We start from the raw sequence: 17,349 nt of genomic DNA on the forward strand, positions 1-17,349 counted from the left end.
AATAGAATGACTTTGTGGAGTCCTGTAGAGGTTTTCCTGGCTTTTGGATCTAGGGAAAAGTGAGTAGCAGGAAAGCAGTCAGAGAAGTAAAGAAGCCATCAGAGAGTAAACATGGTTTATGGCAACAGAACTATCATCAGATGAGTTTGTGCAGTCATCTGTAGACTCTGTCTAAATAATAACTGAGTGTTTTAGCACTGTGCTTGGTATCATTTTAAATAATTGAAAATGTCGTGCTTTAATGCGCTAATGTGAAATAGATTTTATCATTTCTTAATATGATAATATTTTCCTGTCTTTCAGGCTGAAGGTGGCCCATTGTAAGGGTTAATCATCCGTCAAATATTTAATAATTGTTTGTTCAGAAAATTTCCTGCATTGTTCATGGTAAGGCTTGTATTTCATATTTCACTTTTAGTTTGTTATACTGCCACATTTTCTATGCTGTTTTCACTACAAATATTTACTTCATTTGTAAGAACTACTGATACTGTTGGGTCGTGTATTTAAAGGAAATTTCAACTTCTCAGAAGAAGTTTTCAATTTTGGATGACTGAATCAATATATAGGTTTAAGTAAATTAATTTCTTAATACAAAGAAAACACATTATAAATAGTTGTGTTCTATAAAGCTTATAATCCGAGGGAATATTTTTATGTTTGCAATAGTTTATATTTTCAATAGTCTTTATTTGTAATTTCCAAAGAGGTTTCAAAGTAATGTGGGGCTTCTCTGACCATATTAAGCCAAATATTTCATTTGTTTTAGAGCGTAAATGGCATCAGCTGGTGGAATTTTATGACTGAATCTATTTTATCCCAAAACTTTCCCTTGTTATTTTACAGGAGTTTTTCATCAGTATGTCTGAAACCATTAAATATAATGATGATGATCACAAAACTGTGTTCTTGAAAACATTAAATGAACAACGTTTGGAAGGAGAATTTTGTGACATAGCTATCGTGGTTGAAGATGTTAAATTCCGAGCACACAGGTGTGTGCTTGCTGCCTGCAGTACCTACTTCAAAAAGCTTTTCAAAAAACTAGAAGTCGATAGTTCCTCAGTAATAGAAATAGATTTTCTTCGTTCTGATATTTTTGAGGAAGTTCTTAATTACATGTACACCGCAAAGATTTCTGTTAAGAAGGAAGATGTAAATTTGATGATGTCTTCAGGCCAGATTCTTGGTATTCGTTTTCTGGATAAACTCTGCTCTCAAAAACGTGATGTATCTAGTCCTGAGGAGAACACACAGTCCAAGAGCAAGTACTGTCTGAAAATAAACCGTCCTATTGGGGAACCTAATGATACCCAGGATGATGAGGTAGAAGAGATTGGAGATCACGATGACAGTCCATCAGATGTGACAGTGGAAGGAACTCCCCCCAGTCAGGAAGATGGGAAATCACCAACCACTACCTTGAGAGTTCAGGAGGCGATTCTGAAGGAGTTGGGAAGTGAAGAGGTTCGAAAGGTAAACTGCTATGGCCAAGAAGTAGAGCCTATGGAAACAACGGAATCAAAAGACTTAGGATCTCAAACCCCTCAGGCTTTGACATTTAATGATGGCATAAGTGAAGTGAAAGATGAACAGACACCAGGCTGGACGACAGCGGCTGGGGATATGAAGTTTGAATATTTGCTTTATGGTCACAGGGAACACATCGTATGTCAGGCTTGTGGTAAGACCTTTTCTGATGAAGCACGACTGAGAAAACATGAAAAGCTACACACTGCTGATAGACCATTTGTTTGTGAAATGTGTACGAAGGGCTTTACCACACAAGCTCATTTGAAAGAGCATCTGAAAATACACACAGGTTACAAGCCTTACAGTTGTGAGGTATGTGGAAAGTCTTTTATTCGTGCACCGGACCTAAAAAAGCATGAAAGAGTTCACAGTAATGAGAGGCCATTTGCATGCCACATGTGCGATAAAGCTTTCAAGCACAAGTCCCACCTCAAAGACCATGAAAGAAGACACCGGGGAGAGAAACCTTTTGTCTGCAGTTCCTGCACTAAAGCATTTGCTAAAGCATCGGATCTAAAGAGGCATGAGAACAATATGCACAGTGAAAGAAAACAAGTTACTACAGCCAATTCCATCCAGAGTGAAACGGAACAGTTACAGGCAGCAGCTATGGCTGCTGAAGCAGAGCAGCAATTAGAAACTATAGCTTGCAGTTAAAAAAAAAATTCAAAAAAAAAAAAAATAAAAACACCCAGAAACTTTATCAAAAAATAATATAAGATATTAAAATGAACAAAATCTATTGTTGGTATACTTTAGACCAATAATTATCTTTTGGAAAAAAAAAAAAAACACAACTATTTTTAGAGGATTTGAATGCTACATAGGGACAGAAGGCATTGTTCAGTTAGGTATTTTAAAAAATTCAGAGATGGGTATTGTTAGGATATAAAATAGTTTTGTTGTCATTAGCAGTATAATGCACTAATAGCTGATTTATTTTAAAGTTATGATCAAGTTCTCTATAAAACAGGGATCATCACTGGAGAATGTTTTGCTTAATCGAGTATGGAATACTGCATACAGTATAGACATCAAAATCAGTGAATGATGTCTAAAAGTGCTGATAGCTCATAAAATTAGAAACACAGAAAGGAAATACTTGTTTTTCATAATTTTGAAGGAGTTAGGCTTAAAATTCTTGAGAAACAAGCAATGATTCCCTATGCTTTTTAATTCTTTTTTTTTTTTTTTTTTAATACCTAAGGTAGGTGCTAGAGGTTAGTACAACAGGGAACTATGATCAAAATTAAATTTCTTTTTTTTCCACTCCCTCAAATATCCTTTCATTTTAATTGAGGAGGCAAGTTTTATTAAATAGGAAGTACTCGCTTTCCTAAAAGTACTACATTATTCACCGTGGTCCAGGCTGGCAAAGAAGGGTCGTTGCACTTGCCAGTCCCTTGTATGAGGAAAAGTGTCTGACTTATTTGTTTCTGTGTTAATTCAGAAGTCTTATGCAGGCCCCAGGATATGGAACAGAACCACGAAAGAAAAAAGGTACAGCATGGAGAAAGAGATATTTTCCTTAATGGGACCTGGTAGAAATGATTTAAAGCTCATTTACAGCCTGACATGATAGCTTCTGTTATACAGCTTTCACTTCACCTAACCTAGCACAGTAAAGGAAGAGAGCAGCACAGGAAGATTAACTGCACTGGCAAGTGACCGAAATCCACTGCCGGACCACACAGCACAGCCATGGCCTATTGCATTACCAGCCAGCAGTGTTCAGACTGGGATTTTCTATCTTAGCTGGTTGTACCAGCTTGTAAGTCCTGCTTACTTTTAAAGAATTCCACCTTCTGACACAAAATGCCACTCAGCAAGAGGGAGTCTTCATTGGGTGATTTCAGTCTTAATTGATTCAGAATCAGTGTTCACTTGTAGTCTGTTACCTAGAGTTTCCTGTCATGTTTTTGGGTTTTTTTTTTTTTTTTCAGACAAGCTGCTGCTAGTTTAACTGTTAACTCACAGAGTCAACAAAATAAGTCATCTTTGGATTGCAGTCTGCTATGTGTAGTTAACAAGAGAAGACACAAAAATAGTGATAATGTGATCCAAAGGGATATCGAGCCTTTATTTAAAATTTGTAAATACTCAACTATTGTCAACACTTCATTTGAAGTAGGAATGGGCAAAAAATGCATTATTTTTGGCACATGATTGGGCAACATTGATCATTTGCGATATCTATAGCATATGAAAGTGTTAGACCAGTTTCTGGTAAGTTACTGTGTAGTAGATCACATTTTGCATTTCTAAATAGAAATTGAAAATAGCATTTTTGGAACTGTTCTATGAAACTTTGCTTATTGTTTTGTTTGTTTGCTTTTATACAGCTTCATTTTTTTCATGTACCCATCAGGTTAAGCAATTATCTTAAAATGCCAATAATCGTTTGAAGGCTGGTCTGTAAATAAAACGTGAATTTAATATTTTAGAAAATGTAAACTTTGGACCTTTACCAATATATTTTTTTAAAATGTTGCTTCATTTTACATTCAGTAATATTAGTTTGTAAACAAACTATACATTTTGTATCTGTGCAACATCAGAGGATGTGTATTCATTGCATTTTATTGGTTCTCTTGAGGAACATGATAAATGACCATTGTTAAAATGTTTTATTGTATATGATCACAGATAAAGATAGTAGGTCCAGAATGGGATCTACTTTTTTCTTTCTAAGAATATTGGTCTTGTTATGTTTTCTTGTCTAAAACTTTGTTCACTTACTTTTTCTTAGGTGTTAAAACTGGGGTCGCTAAGCCTGCATAAAATAAATCTGTTGTGAAAAGACTTCAAAAACATAAAAAATGAAAAACCTAAATTTTCTCTAGGTCTCTTAAGAAGAGTGCAAGAGGTAATTAGCTGAAATTGCAGCAGTGAACATTTACATTAGACATTTGAAGGACTTTTAAGGGGTAAAGAATTACTAGAATAGAATGCCTCAGAGGTGCTGCAATCTCTGATAGTGGTGATATTCAAGAACAAGTTAGACAAACATCTGTTAGGAATGGTTGAAGTATAGTTCATTCTGCCTTGAAGCTAAGGGATAACTGAATAACCTCTGAAGAGGCTCTTTAACTTTGGTGTTGGGTTTTTTTTTTAGGTTGCTGGGGAAGTAATAAATGAGTGCTTGAATGAAAGGAAAGCTTAAGGCCTACAGTTCAAAAAATACATATATTGCCCCTGACGTTTGTGCACAAGCAGTTGAATTGTCAATTTCAATCGTATGGAAAAGCAGGTTTGCATTAAAAGACCAGCAACTGAACATGTGATAACACTGGATTTTGCATCAGTTTACAGCTGTAAGAGTTATATAAGATTACAGCTCTAAGGGCTGTGTGATGTTTGTGGCATTTTAAAATTGAGGCAGATTGATATTCAGGGACAGAATTCAGAGACAGAAACAGGTGCTATTGTAACACATGCCCTGTACATGGCATAAACACTTTATGTGAGAATTGGCCTTAAGTGAAAACAGTGGAATTAATCCCACGTCATAGGTTTCAAAAGTCACATAGGTCTTCTACTAGTTTTGGTTGCAGAGGAGCCAGAAGAACACTGCATTTTCCAGAGAATGATGGTATTGATCACGAAGGCAAAGGCTCTGTTATTTTTATTAGGTTGAGAATTTCATTGGAGGTTTCTGCTAGAACTGTGTGTTTTAATGATGCAAATTTTATTTTTCCTTTTTCCTTTTCTCCTTCCACTTCACTTCTCTTTTTTTTTTTCTGTGAAAATTAATAGACTTTTCTTCCCTTTCCAAATATCTCTATTCCAAACAGGGCCTGGAATAATTTTGAAGTACTGGAAAAGGTCTTAGAAAGGAAGTGTCAAGGTAACCTTAGCTGTATGCTATTGTTAGTGTATCCTAAATTGATCCTGTTATATGTATATGATCTGAAAGGATAGTAGCTTTGTGTTCTGGGGATCTGACTGTGAAACTCAAGTAGGTATAACTGCTTCCTGACACTGCTGCTCAACACTTCTTTCCTGTCTTTACCAGAAGATGCTATGCATAGAAGCAGATGTATGGCAGTTCCAAGCCATAGCGGTTTTCCAGCATGGTAAAATGGCAAAGTTTTACTTTTGCTTTTAGAAGGATGGCAATTTCTTTTCAGAGCTCACAAGATAGTGAGTGAGATTCTGACCAATTAATGGGAATTTTGCTGTTGACTTTATCGGTGCTGAACTAGCTTAATATTTTGTTTTCTTACAAACTTTGTTTTCTAACAAAGCTTTCAGACAAGGGACAGGTTAACATGAAAGAATGATGAGTGCTATAGAAACATGGATGGCTAAAATTGCAATAGATATGAATAAAATGGTTTTCTTTGTTTGCAGCTAAAGAATTAAGTAACAAAAATATCATGCACGGAATTATTCCTAAACAGACATTTCTCTATTTAATGTTTTTGAAACTTAGGCCAGTGATGTCTTTATTATACACAGAATAACAAAAACTTTTAGTCTTTTGTCTCATATTGAACATATTGTGGTGGCAGGTGACCATGGGGCTTCAGTGGAGGTCTGCGTGTATTAAAATTAAGCTTAGAAATGAATAGTTGTTTGTATGAACAGGACTATATGTGTATATATATATATATTTATATATATATATATAAAAGTTCTGATTAGGGTGAAAAGAAATATTTGAAGTAATTGCTATTCTGTAATCTTAAGTGTGTGCTCTTAAAAACAGGTGTTTACTAAAGAGGAAAATGAACAAAGAGGGCATTGGAAAGAATACCTTCCAGCCCTTTTCCACACTCAACCCCTCTTCTACACACAATTCTTACCAATATTTAAACAAACATTAGAATACTAAGCAATTCACAGCTGTGAACTTTAGTTTTCATTTTCTGCTCTAATATTGCAAAGAATATGGTTTAGGCCTAGAGATCAGAGTTTTAAATGTTGATGTCATGTGAAAGCAAGTGCCTCATGCTGACTTCAGTAGCAAAATGTTGAAGTGTTCAGCTTCTATTTGTTCGTGTAAGCTGCAGAATACTAAAAACTCATCAGCATTTTGCTGTTAAGCTACCCAACCTGGAGTTCTTCTGGAGATCTGACTCTGGTTTCTAATCCAGACATAGCTTTAGGTGTGCCTTCTTAATTCCAGTGAGAAAGGATATTTAAATTAATAGAATTGGGTGGGGTACAGAATAATATATCAGGTGGTACCAGAAAGTCTACACTAAGCTTAAAATGTATTTTTAGAGACAGATTATCTATTCTGAAGTCTTTTATCAAATTTTAGACACTTCTCTGTCATACAGAAATTGTACATATCTGAAATAAAGTGCATCTATCACTAACAACATTTTTTTTTTCCCTGAAAGTAAGCATTTACAAGGAAGTACAGTACAGCATAATTTCACCTAGAAGGTAGAGATAGATAAAAAAATATTCATTCTGTTAGTCCACAGATCACAGTGGTATGCTCAGTAAGAGATGCACAGAAATGTGCATGTTTCATTAAAAATTCCATTACAGCAGTTGATCAGTCATTTGTCTCCATATAGAACTAAAACAATTATAATAGCATTCATTTCAGAGCAGATGGAGGATTTCCATGAATAGATTTTGTTAAATATGTATTGTAATAGTTGAGACATATTTTCACAGGAATGATTTTTAAATGTAATATAAGAGATCTGGAATAGAATATCTAAAAATAGTGATTTATATAATATTGATATCTTTTTGAAAGTATTTTTCTCCACTATCCTCTTATATTTTTTATTTGCAGGCCTTACTCCTTCAGATATTTATAAAGCTCTGAAACTTTAAGACCTTCAACAATTCTGATAGGAACAGAGCTGAGGGCTCTTTATGACAGAAATAGACTGAAGTCTTTCGTTTTTCAACAATCTGCAGCTAAGTATCTAATTTTATAAAGAAAGATAAACTTGAAAAACACGTAGACCTTCTGAATAAAGTTGTTCCAAGTCTAAAACATTTATTATTAAAGTAAAGCATGGATATCAAAAGGGCTTGGTCAACAGCCTTTGATATCCCTGTATCCCAGATTCCTTGTAGGGTACATATGCATATATTTATATAAAATGTTTATATACCTGGGATATCTATGTACATTTAAAAGTCTGTAGCTCTTGAAAGGATACAACAAGATTGTAAGCCAAGAGTGGTACTAACAATATATTGAAAATCTTAGTGAATGGAAATTCCAAATGTATTTTCTTTTTCATGATGTTGACCACTTTGAATAAATATATATAGGACAGTAGGAGCATATTGCATACTGTGCATGTATTTAGATTTAAAGCTGAATTTTAATGTAGAACTAAAAGAAACTACTGAAGTATGCACTGAATGTAGATGGTCTTAGTGGAATCATAAAATTATGAGAATTGTGATAAATGATAATTTCAATTCTTTTTAATTTAAAGACACACACAAAAAAGGCAAAAAAACATCATGACAACAACAAAGCACACTGCTTACTTCTGTGGTTTTCTGACTTCCTCCCAGCAGTCTATTTATACATTTGAGTAATCTACATGTACAAGCAAGTTAGCCGTGGGGAAGATCAATTTTTAGAATATTTTAGAGACAAAAATACTGAAGTTTTCATTCTTCACTAATGAAGCTCCTGATTTTTTTTCAAGGTCACAGATACCAGAAGCAGTGCTTGTATGAACAAATCCTTGCAGTGGCATTGCAGAGTACTCAGGCAAGAGGATGTCATCTGCTAGAATTCCACTCTAAGATGAAAAATTCATTTTTTCCTTTTGCTCTAGAAATTGAAATTAAAAAAAAATGTAAACACTAAATACCGTGTAGCTTCAGGCAGGGTTCCTCTCTGGGGGAAATTATCAATTATCTGCAGATTTTTGGTAATTTTATACTTGTCATCAGCATAATTGTAGTTTACAGAGTTTTCAGGACTGTGTGTCTTCAGATGAAGATATTTGTCCTACTTGGCATATTGTCAAAGCTTGTTAATGTGTTTCTGTTGTGTTTAAGTTTGCATAGGCAAAGCACAGGAGAAGAGTTGGAGTAAAAGCAAGAATATACTGTGAAAAATATTCTCAAACTTACATTTATTCAGCTCTAGTACAAACAAAATGCAAATTTGTATTTGCTATATGTAAATACAGTTATATTTAAGAACAGCTTTTCACTTGCTTACAAAGTCAGTAGCCTCAGATAATGCTTGTTGTTTTGTGTATGTTGTATTAACCTCCAACATTTAAAATCTGCATACAGATTTTTTGTCCTGAGTGTGAGAACCATGGAGTATGTTTTGATATATATCTATCACAGTAGAAGTGTCTAGTGGTATTGACTATGTCTAAGCAGCATTTAATCCCATTTTTGTATACTAGGGAATCTCTTTTCCTTGTGTCCTAAATAAGCCCAGTATCATTCCCCCATTCCCATTTCCTTTTAAAAAGGATTAACTTTTTCCTGAGCTGTGCTTAGCACATTAAAGATAATTTTTTTTTTTCCCTCAGATGCTGATTACTTTGTTAAGAGGTAAAGTGAATAGAAAGTGGCTTTTGCTGTTTAGAAAGGAAATTTGCAATGGAATGTTTCTCTAAGTTTCTTTCAAAACATTAGCATTGGTTTTTTTTTTCCTTTTCTATTTTAAACTTCATTTTTTGAGAAGACAGTCTTCATAAGGCATAGTTTTCTGCTTATGAAGAACTTGCTTCTGACAACTTCTTGGTGATTCCAGGTAAAGTGTTTGCAGGTAGGCCAATAGTCGTATACAGAAAGAAGAATGGAACTCACCCAACTGGTACAGGGGATCTCTGGCTATACAGCATTCATCAGGAAGCAGCGTAGGTCCAAAAGATGTTCTCCTTTCATTGTTTGGCCCTTACTTGAGCCCATTATGTGGCTGATCCATGCCCCCTGGGTCAGCCACTCTCCTTCACTAGGTAGGTGCTCAATCACCAGTTCAAGTCATGACCTAACAGTTTCCCTACAGCATAGTAAAGCAGATTTTGTGTGGTAAAGATTAATTTTGCTTAAAGTGGGAGTCTTGTTTCTTCTACCTTCCTTTTCTGCTCGCAGAGGTGTAGTGACTTTTGTGTCAGTGCAGGTGCAAGTGGGGAAGGTATTTGGGCAGGGGTAAGGATGAGAGGAAAGGAAGGGGAAGGAGCTGGACCTTCTCATTTCGACCATAGTGAAATGGGTGACAGCTTGCTCGTAACCACCTTCTTTCTTCATCTGGAGAAAATCCCATTCCTAAGTTACATGTATTTTTTTTTTTCTTGCTGAATGCTTTCCACTGAAGTCTTTTCAGTGAGGCTGAATGACATTTCACCTGTTTCTCTATGTAGAGTTTACTACGCTTACAATTTTCATAAAGATAATATAATGGATTCTCTGTGCTTTTTTTTTTTTTTTTTTTTTTTTATCAACTAGTGGCTATCACCATAGAAAATCTGTTCTCATTTTCAAAAAGCATAGGAACAGGCCTAGTACTCTTTAACTCAAATATATTTATCATTTGTAGATGATAACAAAGAGAGGTAATGCACAAGGCCTCATATCCAAAGCAGAGCTAAATCATGAGATGTTTCCTTGTATGCAAGTTAAGGGAAAAACTTAAAGGAGGTTGAGGTTTCAGATCCATGGAGATTGAAGACAGCCTAAGTTGTGGTTGCTGCAATTTACTGCTGTTCCAACAGTATCACTCTTGCAAAGTCTCAACAAACCGCATTACGGAGAGCTGAACCACTTGAAAACTAATAACTGTATTGAGACGATTTTTTCCTTAAGCTTGTTAGCTCCCTGAAGTACAGCTCTCCATGTTTGCCTCAGTGCTAGAGCCAATGGAAGAGCAGCTCCAATTTAGATTGAATTTAGGCACTGTGGAACTGCCACATAGGATAGCAGCTTTGTGCTTAGCCTGCCATAGTAAAACTGCAAATTTTTGCTAAGAGGGATAATTCCATTTTCTCCTCTCTTGTCCTCTCCTCTTCTGTCCTCTCCCTTTTCTTGTGGTGCATTTTGCACCTGTTTCCTCTCTCTTGTTTGCCTCAGATTTAATGGCTCTTTTGGCTTTAGGATAAACCAACTGTATGAGTTTCTGTAATGCAGTAATTTAGTGCTTCAGTGAGTTAGCTTTAAGTTGGCCTACATGGTCAAAGTAATTCATTAGATTTGATCTAAGTTAAGTGGCAGGAGAATATAGATAGTCAGGAGGAAGAATGGACAGGACTTAGTCAACTTTGGCACCACATTCAATGCAAGGGGATAAAGCACAGCACTTGTTGTGAGAGGCAATCAGGCAACAGAAAGGACCAGACACATCCACATCTTCTACGCAAAATCCTCTGGTGGCAAACTTGGGGAATTTTGAAGAGAGATATGTATGTGCTTTATTACTGGTTTTGTTGTTTTGGGGACAAAATTGGGAATAACATCATTTGGAGGCTTGTGCTGTGTTTTTTTTTTTTGTTTGTTTGTTTTTTTGAGATGTCTCATACTTTTGAAAATAATATAAAATCAAGCAATCATTTTAGCTTTTGCCAATAATAAAAATGAAGCAACGGATTCTCTATTTCATCAGGTGATATCAGCTGATTTCATGCTAAAATCTATTTTCTGTCTTCCTAATTTAGGCTTCTCTGGCAAACTTGAAGTTTTAAAAATGAGTGGCTTTGATTTCCTTCCGGGTAGAAGTAAGTATGAGTTCATTTGAAGGCCTGAATATAAAAATTAGAGATATTTATGTGTTTTCATTTGGTGCATCATATTAAGGACTTTTAAATATAATTCGACAGCTGTGTACTGATGCTGCAGAAGGCCTTGTTTGTCCAGAGTTGCCTTCTTTCAGTGAAAAGTTCTTCCCTAGAAATGAGTTATGTTCTCTGATATTTCTCACAATTTTATCTCCTTTACTTTCAACAAGTCATTTTGTCCACATCTGAAGTGCTAATATTTAAATATTTTCTGTTTATAAGGGACTTGATATCACTACTAGTATTGTTTTGTTATTTTAGCCAGTAATACTTTACTTGTTTATCCAGGAAGATTTTCATTTTTTTTCCCAGTAATATATGCACCAGTTATGGCTACTACATTTTTGCTCTTAAAATATTCTATAGAATGTAAACCAAGACTTTAAGACATAAACTTTGTGGAGCGACGTACATGAAGCCTTATACTCTGCTAGTAAAATGAGACTTGATTTTTTAAAAACAAATGCATTCTGACTGTCTCAGGATTTCTTGATCTGAAAATAAATAAATAAAAGAGTTTAACTAGTATCCAACAAGTCTTTAGCATGATGCAGAATGGTGTGGTCTTGTCCATATCAGGAATTGTATGTGAGGTTTTTTAAAGTTTCTTCCTATGCTTTATGATGCCTCTGCTAGATCCGTTAGGCCAGAACTTGACTGGACTGAATTCCTTGCTGTAGAACATAATTCTATTATGATCTAAAGGCTCTAGTTATTGAACTGTGACTCATTCATCAGTCTCAGTGGGCAGGTCAATTGTATACAAAGGTGTGGCATGTAGGAGCAGCAATTACTTTGACTTTGTTGATTTTTTCACAGTTGCTTGTGTGGTGATGCTTTAGGTGAATCATTCAGTTTCATATTTAGACCTTCTAAATTTATCTAGGTCTTTGTTTCTTACTGGGTGGCTTTTGCTTTGGGTTCAGCTTCTCTGTAATTTTTACTCCCATCTGTAACATACAGATACCAATTTAACCTCTGATGGGACTGTAGGAGATTAAAACCTTAACAAGTGTGAGGCATGCTGTGTTTGTGGCTATGTATCAGATTTCCTAGATGGGGAATTTGTAGAAGCTACAGAGACTCCTTGGATAGAAAATTTGCTTTGGGGATCCCTTCCTGTAAAATGTCCTAGGGTGGACATTTTACATTTAAACATTTTCTGATGTTTAAATAACAACAAAAAAGTGAAACTTTACTTCTGTTACTCCTAGACTTTAAAATTTAACCATGCTTGTAAATCTTGAGCCTGGACTAATATTCATTTATCAAATTAATTAAGAGAAATGAATAGACTAAACTCTAAAACTCTAATGGGCACATTTGCCTTTAATGGTGTTCACTTTCTCCTGTCTCTGAAAATATTGCATATTCTTGTTGCTAGCTTTTAAGATCTCATGTCTTTGGCTGCTGGAAGGCTGTGCATTGCTGTTTTTCTGGAGTACTGGTGGAAAGGTAATTGGATTTTTCTTTTTCCTACTGTGTTTATTCCTTACATCTGTTTGTTACAAACCTATTAATCACAGAGGCATTAATTGTTCTAGTTTAAATCTAGGACACTGAAAATTATGATCCCTGCTGTATATTGATTTGATTATACATAGGTTGCTTCAAAAGTAATGCCTCCTATTTCTTTCCATGGAAACTATACTCAGTACAAAGAACGCAATTGCTCTATTTGATAGACCAAATTCTCAGCTTCAAAATGCTGTTTTTCAGCATGGTCACCACCATTAGCTGTGCATTATTGCTAGCAGTGAACAAGAGCCTGCATGCTGTGCTTGTAAAACTGTGCCAGCAGAGGTGACCTGCTGTCACTGTTGTCACTGCCACTGCCTCACTATGCTCACAGCCACTGGTCGGTCTCCATATATGTTCAGCAAGTGTCACTGAATGTCAGTGGGTGCCATTTTTTATTCATGGAGAAATTCAGTTCCACACTTTTGCTTTGTGCACACTTCCATGTCAAACACCATTCTGTTAGACTGCCCCTCTGCTGCCATCTATTGCACAGTCACAAAATGTAATGGAATATTTGCAGGAGGCTTCAACCTCTACTACCATACCCAACAACATCCACCTCTGGCTTGTGTGCCAGTGTATTAAAATAGGAAGTTTTTCTTTTGGAGTAGCCCTTGTAAATGCTAAGATGTGTGAAGAAATAAAAATGGCTTAGAGTTAGCTTGTTCTCAAAGCTGTAGTGGAAACTTCTAATAAAATATAAAACTCTTCCTAGCATTTGATATGGACATACATTTTCCATATTATCTTTTTATTTCTTTATATTAGTAACTATATTAATTTATATTTGAGTGATTTGAATCAACTGTTCTTTCTAGAAACATTCAGATGCCTTCCGGTAGAATATTAGCTGTACATTATTGTGAACAAAATGTTGAAACATTGAACATCTTCAGGTAAAAATTTCTTTTTCCTTAAAACATGTTTACTAAGCTGCTCAATCTATGCACCCATGTAATTGTGTTCCACTCCATTAGAATAAAGGGTTTATGTCAGTTATAAAAGTGCAAAAATAGGTGGTTTAAAAGTGATGTTACTAGGCTTATCAGTCAACAGGGTTTTTTTGTGACCATCTGGTTACAAATGTTGATGTTCTTAACATAGTGCTCTCTAAATAAGCCAAAACTTCTTTTAAAATATTTGAAAATATATACATGAATTTTTTTTCAGTGTCCTGATGTTATACAGAGACTATTAGCTCTTCACTCAACCAGAAAGGATTTAAATGGTACATAAGGAGGACTATATAATTAACAGTAAAAATATATAGATATTTCTTTTTCTTTTCATATTTCCCCTTTCATACAAGTTATTAAAAGAAACAGGGTTGTTTATTGTATTTTGATTATATTACCTCATTTTTAAGATGGTTTATTCTCAAGGGCTTTTTTTTTCTTTTCTTTTTTTCTTTTCTTTTTTTTTTTTTTTTTGAGTGATGGGGCATAACTAATCTTGTCCATTGATCTGAAGTTGTAATTATTATTACACTGTTTTCATTATTGTATTGCATTATGTGCACATTTGCTTAGTATATTCCTTCCAAGATTTTATGAATCGAAAGAAAATTTTACCTCCATTAGTAGTCTTTTTGACTTAACAATTTAATACAGAACAATGGGCTGTGCAATTAATTCAGTTATTTTTGAAAATAATTCTATTAGATGACAGATTTAAAAAAAAAAAAAAAAAAAAAAAAGAGGGAAAAAAAAAGAATCCCAGTATGATTTTGGATAGTGTTTTTCTTCAGGAAGAAAATATTAGTTAGGTTTTAACTTGACAAGAGAAACTAAAATCTCTAAAGTGTGCCTGTTTTGAGTAAGTTATTAGATAGCATTTAAAGTAAGATGTGTGTAGAACATTATAGTTAACAGTCTGTATTTTTTCAACAAGAAGTTGTAGGTTCTGTTATCAAGTTTGAGGAGTCCACTTAGAGTTTTACAGGTAGATTACAGAATTTTTGATCACTGAAACATACTTAATATTTTAAATATTTTATAACAAGCTCTACCATCTTCTTGAAACCCATTCTCTTAGGTGTATAAATCTAATTTCCTTTGAAGATATATGTAATAGAAATACATCCTATATATATATATATGTATATATATATATGTATATGTATATGTATTAGAAAAGTGAGTTAACATTTTTATTGCTCCCCATGAAAGCTAATTCTCCATTAAACACATTAATGAAGAAGGTAGGGGCCATGTAATAAAAACACTACTGAATTTTCCTAGTGTCTTTCCAAAAGTCAGAATTTTCTGAAGATTATAGAATACATATGATCTTTCTGATCATAAGAGTGCTGATTATTTCTGACTGTTATTTTACTCTTGTATTTTATGTATTTTACATATACTATAGTTCTCTTATAATTGAGTTTATTAAGTGACATTCTTAAAGGGAACAATATTTCAGAGCATTTGAGAGTGTAATGTTTAAGTTCATTAATTCAGTTGCTGTGTGAGATAAGTGAAACTCGTATGTGAAGATGAATCTTGAAGGCCTTCCCAAGGAGAAATGATCATATAAGGTGTTTCAAAAATAATAAAATCTGTCAGCAAATGATTAGTTTGACTTTGAAAATGATGCTATTCTTGAGTTATTGCTGGAGAATACAACCAGAAGTATTTAAGCAGGTCAGTGCTTTTCTGTATCTATATTTTAAGAGTAAGGCCTTATTTGAGAGCTGAAATATTCCAAATTGAATTGGGAAGTTGTGTGAAATGCTTGATAATTAAAAAATGAAGTACAAATATCTGTTTGTTGTAAACATATGAATGGAAAATATATTGCAAATTTACATGCAAACTTTCACACACAAAAAATATGGTTTTAATCTACTTTTTCCAATTTGCAGTGCTTAATCATTGTTTTTTCAAATTGATGCTTGCTTGTGTAGGTTTAAACAGAACAGATTTTCTTAAACTGTGTCTCATCCAACTGTTGTCTGAACTTCTCACTAGTATTGCAGAAGTTCTCAGCCCACAGGAAATCTGAGCATGGATTTTATAAATAAAAGCAAATTAAACAAGCATTACAAAACTTAAGGGATTTTTAAGTTTTGTCATCTCCCATGGTTTGCTCTCTTATTTAGTTATTTATTCATTTATTGATTTACCTTTCGGCCTTGATGTCACGTCCTATTTTCAAATGCTGATGTTTCCTGTTAATTCAAAGTGTTTCTGTCACTAGAGATGGGCTAACAGGCCTGTGAAATCAGGGGAGAAATTCCTCCACTTTCTCTTTGAAAGCTAAAATACTGTGACAAAGTCCGGCATGGCTGGAGCTTATTAGCAGGTCAGCTAGCTTGTGCTGAAAGCAGTGCACCCCGAAATGTCAGGCAGCAGGGCTATTGCCGAGAGCTAATTAGGAGCAATTAGCAGGTCTCCCCGCTGGGCAGATTGCTGTTACCTTTCTCCGCCGTACCCTTCCCCCTGCTGTCGTTGCGGAGAAGCGAGTTGTGGCAGCGATGCTTCTCAAAGTGCGTGTGTGTGTGTGCGTGTGTGTGTCCGTGCGGGCGCGCTGCGCCCCGGCCCCCTCCCCGCCCCGCCGCATTGTGGAGGGAGGGACCGCGGCCCGCAGCCGCCTCTGCCGCTGTGCGGGGCCGGCAGCTGTCCGAGGTGCTGAGCCGTGCGGGACCCAGAGCTGTCCGAGGTGCTGAGCCGTGCGGGACTTGCAGCTGTCTGAGGTGCTGAGCAGCGCCGCGCCCGGGCGGCATCATGGTGTTTGCTCCAGGTAAGGGCAGCCGCTTCGGGTGCCTACCCCAGGGAGACCAGCGGGAAGGCCCTGGCCATGCCGGAGAGTCTGCTCCGGGGTATATTGGGTACTAGCTGAACCAGCACTACTGCTGGACAGAGATAGACAGTTTCATAGGGAGGGATTCAGCTGAAGGCTATAAGGGTCACCCCTATGGTTTCCATCAGGGGCAGGAACCTTTCACGTGTAAGGGGCTTTGCACAAAAGAAGGGTCAGGAAGGGGAATGGAGCCTTGCAGTAACTCAGGAGTGAGTGCCCCCAGCACTGGTGGCTGTCAATGAAACAAGCTCTGAATCTCTGGAGTTATTTTACAAAATTCCACCATCACCACTCCCCCCTCTCCCTTACTCCCCTCAAAGTATTAGAATAAAAGAGTACCGAAAGTTTGTTCAGGCCAGTTGTAACTGGAACAAAATTGAAGATTTCAGCAGAATCTCATGTGACACTTCACTCCATAAGGGAGTTTTGCTATATGGTATAAACTATACTACACCAGAAAGAAACTGCAGAGAACCTGCATTGGATGTAATACATTCTGCTTGCAAGTCGGCAATTTGTTGTTTGGAAATGGATGAGAGGCCTAGTAGCTCTCAGATATTATAGTCATGCATAACATTTTCTGTAGTGAAATGACTTGCAATTCGTTTCTTTAAAAATGCATAGCTGTCAGTAAAATAGTAGGTCAATAGAAAAGGGAAAGTGAATGCTGCAACTTGACAATGAAGAATTATTGAAACCTTTGTTTTGCAAGGCTTACAGAAGTTTTGCTTTCCTTTGAAATTTCACATCTCATCTGTGAAGG

At 35.7% G+C, this 17,349-nt stretch overlaps 2 protein-coding genes across 11 annotated transcripts in view; both read left to right on the forward strand.

The window, feature by feature from the left end:
* The first annotated feature begins 297 nt into the window (after positions 1 to 297).
* ZBTB14 (zinc finger and BTB domain containing 14) lies at positions 298 to 4,227 on the forward strand. Its single transcript, XM_010708732.4, has 2 exons — positions 298 to 387; positions 847 to 4,227. Exons 1-2 carry the CDS (start codon positions 385 to 387, stop codon positions 2,188 to 2,190), a joined length of 1,347 nt encoding a protein of 448 aa, XP_010707034.1. The 5' UTR covers positions 298 to 384; the 3' UTR covers positions 2,191 to 4,227.
* Positions 301 to 17,349, forward strand: part of AKAIN1 (A-kinase anchor inhibitor 1) — a 33,974-nt gene continuing 16,925 nt past the window's right edge. For 5 of the 10 annotated variants that reach the window (XR_014882432.1, XR_014882434.1, XR_014882431.1 and 2 more), the window contains exons 1-4: positions 8,252 to 9,452; positions 11,145 to 11,204; positions 12,649 to 12,719; positions 13,604 to 13,681. Coding sequence is in view for 1 of the 10 variants with exons in the window: in XM_010708731.3 (XP_010707033.2) it covers positions 16,511 to 16,526 (16 nt within the window). In the remaining 9 variants the exon portion in view is untranslated. The other 5 variants (XM_085220822.1, XM_085220818.1, XM_085220819.1 and 2 more) reach the window with 5 other exon arrangements.

This window comes from Meleagris gallopavo, chromosome 3, assembly GCF_905368555.1.
Source record: "Meleagris gallopavo chromosome 3, MGAL_WU_HG_1.1, whole genome shotgun sequence".
Lineage (NCBI taxonomy): Eukaryota > Metazoa > Chordata > Aves > Galliformes > Phasianidae > Meleagris > Meleagris gallopavo.